The 6,945-nt window shown below is 33.8% G+C and overlaps 1 protein-coding gene across 1 annotated transcript in view; it reads left to right on the forward strand.

Annotated features, from left to right (window-relative positions):
- Positions 1–1,620: 1,620 nt before the first annotated feature.
- The window catches only part of LOC109051066 (patatin-like phospholipase domain-containing protein 2), an 8,954-nt gene continuing 3,629 nt past the window's right edge, over positions 1,621–6,945 (forward strand). The window contains exons 1-5 of the mRNA XM_042753046.1: positions 1,621–2,116; positions 3,453–3,685; positions 3,886–3,951; positions 6,200–6,412; positions 6,514–6,574. Of these exons, the coding sequence (XP_042608980.1) occupies positions 1,930–2,116; positions 3,453–3,685; positions 3,886–3,951; positions 6,200–6,412; positions 6,514–6,574 (760 nt within the window). The 5' untranslated portion in view covers positions 1,621–1,929. The remainder of the gene's footprint in view (positions 2,117–3,452; positions 3,686–3,885; positions 3,952–6,199; positions 6,413–6,513; positions 6,575–6,945) is intronic.

Below are 6,945 nucleotides of genomic sequence, written 5' to 3' on the forward strand. Positions count from 1 at the left end.
GTTCATATTTTTAAGAGAAATGTATTTTTCACACAGCAGGACCATTTAAATTGAAGAAGTGGAGGCAAAAAAAAAAAAAAATTTTTGAAAAACTGAAGAAGTGGAGGCAAAAATAAAATAATAAATTGTGAGAAACCAAAAATAAATGGTGACCAGTCACAGGACATAATTAATGAAATATATTAAGTTTTAATGCTGTTCATGTCACTTATAGACATATACTCACAACATGCATGAATTAATTAAGTCGTTTTTAATAGCAAAAGTTCACAGTGCAACCTAAAATAAATTATATCACTGACATTCAGTTTGTAAATATTTGTAAATCATTTGTTACATAACTTTATAAACAGCTTTCATACATAACCTTGACAAATGTGTTTTTGTACAAACTGGAGCGTGCACTGACAGGCATGGAAAGAATTTAAGGAAAGATGCCCAGAAAATCGATTTGTGGGATTGTGGTGGTTCCACCTCTTGCATGGGATGAAAACATTATTTTGTTCATTTGTAGGGTTGGCCCTGTGAACTCTGAACTCTTCAACATCCCAAAACTCAAAACTTGTTCCCGTGTCCCATGAGTGCATGCACACAATCAATCTTGACACAACTGCACTTAAATAAACCAGAAGAACATTGCAAACAAAACAGTACACTGCAGAGTATTCTGTCCTCTACAGTCCCCAGAGAGGACATATTTTTAAAACCATGTCATTTGGGAGGATCCCTGGTAAGATATGTTGTAAAACACTGTACAAAGGTGGAAAACAATTCAAATAACATACAGTATAGGGACTAGTGGTCAAACTGCAGGAAACCTGCTGTTTATTGACATTGATACATTTTTGATATATTAAATTCCATTGAAAGAAAAAAATACATATCTGTACTTAATTTATTATCCAGTATTTAATAGCAAAATTCTAACAATCATGCAAAAATATAGATATTTAAATGTTATATGTGACCCTGGACCACAAAACCAGTCATAAGTAGCACGGATAGCCTATATTTATAGAAATAGCGAACAATACATTGCATGGGTCAAAATTATTGATTTTTCTTTAATGCCAAAAATCATTAGGATAGTAAGTAAAGATCATGTTCCCCATGAAGATATTTTGTAAATTTCCTAGCATAAATATATCAAAACTTCATTTTTGATTAGTAGTATGCATTGCTAAGTACTTCATTTGGACAACTTTAAAGGTGATTTTCTCAATTTCTTATTTTTTTTGCACTCACAGATTCCAAATTTTCAAATAGCTGTATCTCAGCCAAATATTGTTTTATCATAACAAACAATATATCAATGGAAAGCTTACTTCAGCTTTCAGATGATGTACAAACCTCAGTTTAAAAAGTTTGAACCTTATGACTGGGTTTGTGGTCCATGCTCACATATTATATATTTAAAATATTTTGATATTTAAAAATCTAAATGACCTTGTCATTACAAGCTTCACAGAAGTACGTCATAATGAAACAAAAAAAAAGTTCAATAACAAAACACAGCTGATAAGCGCGCGTGACTTCACTGACAGCTGAAGTGGATGGGGTCCATGAGCACAGCCTCTGATTGGCGAATATCTCCTCAGCCACGCCCAATGTCAACAAGCCCCGCCCCCATTGACGTCTGTGACGGAGACGAGCACCACAAGTCAAAACACCGGTCACCGTACGTAAAGTTACTTAACCATCTAGCGGAGAAAACAGAGCTTCAAGATGCTTGCGCCAGTGATTGTTCATCACATTAGAAACCTTTAAATCGCATGACGTTAGTGTTCCGGTCGTTATAAACGTTAGAAGTTCTTTGTGTGTATCTTCCGCAAATGCATCAGGTGCGTGAAAGGCGAAAGTAAACGAAAGTAACTGTATATCCAGAAGGATCTATTGACGCTATCTAAAGACTTTCAAGAAGAAATCGACATGTTTCCCCTCGACTCTCCGTGGAATATCTCTTTCGCAGGCTGTGGTTTTCTGGGTATTTATCACATCGGAGTGGCCAGCTGTCTGCAGGAGCACGCGCCGTTTCTGGTGGAGAACGCGCGTCACATTTACGGCGCGTCCGCGGGCGCGCTCACGGCCTCCGCGCTGGTCAGCGGCGCCTGTCTGGGTAAACTCAGATACACTTGTTATTCAGATTTCATCACCTGAAAGCTGAATAAATAAGATTTACATTGATGTATGGTTTGTTAGGATAGGGCAACATGTGGCTGAGATACAACTATTTGAAAATCTGGAATCAGAGGGTGCCAAAAAAATCTAAATATTGAGAAAATCTCCTTTAAAGTTGTCCAAATGAATTCTTAGCAATGCATATTACTAATCAAAAGTGAAGTTTTGATTCATTTACAGTAGGAAATTTACAAAGTATCTTCATGGAACATTATCTTTATTTAATATCATAATGATTTTTGGCATAAAAGAAAAATTTATAATTTTGACCCATACAATGTTTTGTTGGCTATTTCTATAAATATACCCCAGTGAATTAAGACACCATGGTAATATAGTGTTTTTGGAAGATTGCCTTGCCATTTAAATATCATGGTACATGAATTTCAGTGCCATGATGTATTTTAAAATACCATAGTATCACCGTGTTATAATATCTCTCTACCATAGTACCTACACAGTGTTTTGTGGTACAATGGAAACACAGTTTTCACACAGAAATGGCTGGTTAATTTGACAAATAATTACAGGGAGACATCAAGTAACACATTGAATTAAGCATGAAATATTGAAGTAGAAAGACTCACATTGTATTGTCTTGTAAATCATACTCCAAAAATCTTTGTTTTAATTAAAACAACAACAACAGAATTTTTTTTGCAATGTATAATGGCATGTTTATGGATATTTACCATGCTAAAAACGAGGTATAAAACTGTCTTTTCATTACTAAATAAAATAAACTTTATGTGAAATAAAATCAAATCTAAAAATTATGCTTAAAATATACTATAAATTAATTTTATTTCAGCTAGTTGCAAAGACAACATTTAATTTTTATTTAAAATAACCAAAAAATATATAAAAAATGAATGAAAACTATATAGACCCATTAAAAAAAAAAAAAAAAAACCCCCCGAATGACTCACCAAACAAAAACTAAATGAAAAAAACTAATAATGAGTCACAACAAAATGGCTAAAACTTTAAAGAAAATTAAAATGAAAACAAAAAATATAACAGTAAAAGCTATAATAATATCTCAGTTAAAGTAAAATAACACTGATAGCAAGGTATTTTTTAAGCGTACCATGTGCATATGAATACACTAGTCCCTCAACACCATGGTATTATCATCAGTTTCTTGTCTGTGTCCATCTATATTTAGGATCTATGTCAAAGATTACACTTCTAGTGTGCAGTGGCACAACATCCACCTGTTGTTTATTGCCAGTGTGCGATCACTAACTGCTCTCTTTCTGGTCCTGTGACAGGAGAGGCGGGTGCCGGCATCATTGACGTGGCTAAAGAAGCCCGAAAGCGCTTCCTAGGCCCCATGCACCCCTCCTTCAACCTGGTGAAGATCATGCGGACTGTGATGCACCGCGTGCTGCCGCCCGACAGCCACAGCCGGGCCACCGGCCGCCTGGGCATCTCTCTGACCCGCGTGACAGACGGAGAAAACGTGCTGGTGACACACTTCAACAGCAATGAGGAACTCGTGCAAGTGCGTACTTACACTCCAACACAACACACACATATTCATTAAAGCTATAAATGCATTATAAAAATGCAGTAGATTTAGTGAGAATCACCTCACATGACCTTCTAATACCCAATTCATGATATTTACAGTAAATGCACATGATTTAGATCACATGGTGTTATGGTTTCATGACCAAATCCCTTGTGTGTGTGTGTGTACAGGCGTGTGTATGCAGTGCTTACATCCCCGTGTACTGTGGCCTGATACCTCCAACCCTGCAGGGAGTGGTAAGTATCCAGTCACGATATAATTACTCATAATTCATTTACAGCTGCAATATAACTGTCCTTCTGTACACACTTTCATTCTTGTCAAGTCATGTGCTTGTTACAGATCTCACCAAATTTGGTGCTGCTGGTCGACTAAACAAAAATGCCGCAATTTAAATCACTCATTAAAATAAAATTTGCATTTGATATTATATATGTTAATCTTTTTGAAGCACCAGCACAGACTCTGAATTATTTATTTATATTATGATAGAAGCGTAAGATTTTTAAAAAGAAATGAATACTGTAATTCAGCAAGGATGCATTAAATTGGCAGTAAAGACATTTATAATATTACAAAAAAATTCTATTTCAAATAAATGCTGTGAAATATATATTCAGCCAAAGAAAAATGAAGTATCGTGGTTTCCAGAAAAATATAAAGCAGTTATCATTAACACCGATAATAATCATAAATGTATTTCAGAATGATTCAGAATGACTGAAGCATGGAGTAATGATGCTGAAAATTCAGCTTTGATCAAAGGAATAAATTATATTTTGTAATATGTGTCCAATAGAAAACAGTTATTATATATATATATATATATATATATATATATATATATATATATATATATATATATATATATATTGCTGTTTTTGTTGTATTTGTTGCAGCCTTCTTGAGCAGAAGAGAAGCCAAATTTTGATACAGTAGTGTATGTAGAATCCAGATTTAATTAATTTTTAAAATATTGTGTGATGTAGGATGAGATTATTATTCATTGTTAGGAGTTTGAATGATAACACTTTACAATAAGGTTCATACTGTAGTTAACATGATCTAAGAACGAACAACACTTACATTTATTAATCTTAGTTCATGTTTATTCCAACATTTACTAATGCATTATTAAAATCTGAAGTTGTGTTTGTATGGTTCGTTGTTCATTCATGTTGTTTAATAGTACGTGAACTAATGGAAGCATTGTGAAGTGTTCCGTTAGTGTTTGTTTAACTCACTCGCTCAGTAAGAGTGAGTAAACAGCACTAAATTAGAGCGCAACTCCAGGAGGTTGCAAAAATGCTGTGAAAGCTTGCGCAAGCATTCTTCTGTTCTGTTTTTTAAAAGTTGCGTGTTGTTGGGAAATGCGGAGCTTCTGTATTCATTGATGCTTTTGTAGAGAAAGATGTTGTTTTGATGTGGATTCAGATGTTGTGCCAGGAGAAAGGGTTTTTTTGTTGTTTTTAATGTGATTACCCACTAGTGGGTTCAGTGACCGCTGCCAGGTTTCTGATCTTTGCTCTAGTTCTTGGGATTTTCCTTGACTTTTGTATTGTTTGTGTATTTTTGAGCAGCACTTTCTCTTTTTCTTAGTGTTTAGTTTTTCCACTTTCTATTCATTTATAAATAATAATAATAATGAAAAAAAAAATGCTTTTGGAAAATTAAGCCTATTTTTTAGAACCATTAGATTTTTTTGGCATTGTGGCATTATTTATCATAATGTATGTTGATGAGAATTTGTGGGGAAATGTGGTTAATTATAAGTAAAAATAATGTCACGACTTTATATTCAATAAAATTAAATACTTTACAATTTAAATAAGGCATCAATATTTTTTTCTCACATTGCAGTAATGAGAATTTGAGGGAAATGTGGTTAATTATCAAGAAAATAATTACATTATTTTAATTTAAAAAAAATTTTTTCAATTTAAATAATGTATAATTTTTTTTTCTTGCATTGCAGAAATGAGAATTGTAAGGAAAGTAATATTAACAAAAATACACATTAAATGAAAATATTACTGTTTAATTATCTTCTTAATTGATTCATTTTTGTTAAATAGATTGTTTTGTTTAATCAGCTACACAGCAATTAAATTACAGATTAAACTAAGCAAAGTATTTAAAAACGAATAAACAATAATAAACAAGTAATATTAGCAAAAATCCACAAATTAAATTAATAGCATTTAATTATCTACTTAATTTATTGTTAAATAAATTTTTAAAAATTAAAAAAAAAAATTTGTTAAATAGATTAGTCAGCTGCAATCTGCAAAATATGTGCATAGCATTTTATAAATATGTTTCTATACAGTATATAGTTTGCTAGGCACCTAGAGTGAACAAGTAATATTAAAAAAAAAACTAAGTGAGTCTCAAGAAACACATTGAGGAAAATAGCATTAATGAAATAATTTGTTTAAAAGTATAAAGATGAAAATCAGACTGTCTCTGTGTGTTGTCTCTCAGCGGTACGTGGACGGTGGCATCAGTGATAATTTGCCTCAGTACGAGCTGAAGAACACCATCACGGTGTCTCCGTTCTCAGGAGAAAGCGACATCTGCCCGCGAGACATCAGCTCCACCAACATTCACGAGCTGCGCTTCACCAACACCTCCATTCAGTTCACACTGGCCAACCTCTACAGAGTGTCCAGAGCGCTGTTCCCACCTGACCCGCTGGTAACACACACACACACACACACACACACACACCTCAGTTAACACTGCCCCTGTTCAAACAACCTGAAAATAACCAGACTGGCTGCTCTTCTTCTCCTCAGGTGATGAAGAACATGTGCAAGCAGGGATACAGAGATGCTTTACACTTCCTGAAGAAGAACGGTGAGTCATTCGTAAATGTTTCAGTGATCAGATTTGTGTTTGTTTTTTTTTTTTTATGTCAGCATATTTCACTAAACCAAAACGTTTCCTTTACTCCCGGATATGGGCAGGTATTGCAGTTATTAAGGGATGTTTATGGAATGGTGTTTATTATCCGTCTGCTGGCTCACAGCTGTGCTGCTGAAGATGATTTTTTATCACTGCTGTAGTGAAGCAGATAGTTGGGCTGATGCTGAAGAGTTTCACTGGTGTTAGAGAGACCTCTAGTGACCAATACTGATATTAAAGATTTTATTAAAGACGTGTGTATTTTTAGATATTTTCAATTAAATACTTATAAATTTAATTTATACGCATAATTTTAAAAATAT

The sequence above is a fragment of the Cyprinus carpio genome, chromosome B25 (assembly GCF_018340385.1).
Source record: "Cyprinus carpio isolate SPL01 chromosome B25, ASM1834038v1, whole genome shotgun sequence".
Classification (NCBI taxonomy): domain Eukaryota; kingdom Metazoa; phylum Chordata; class Actinopteri; order Cypriniformes; family Cyprinidae; genus Cyprinus; species Cyprinus carpio.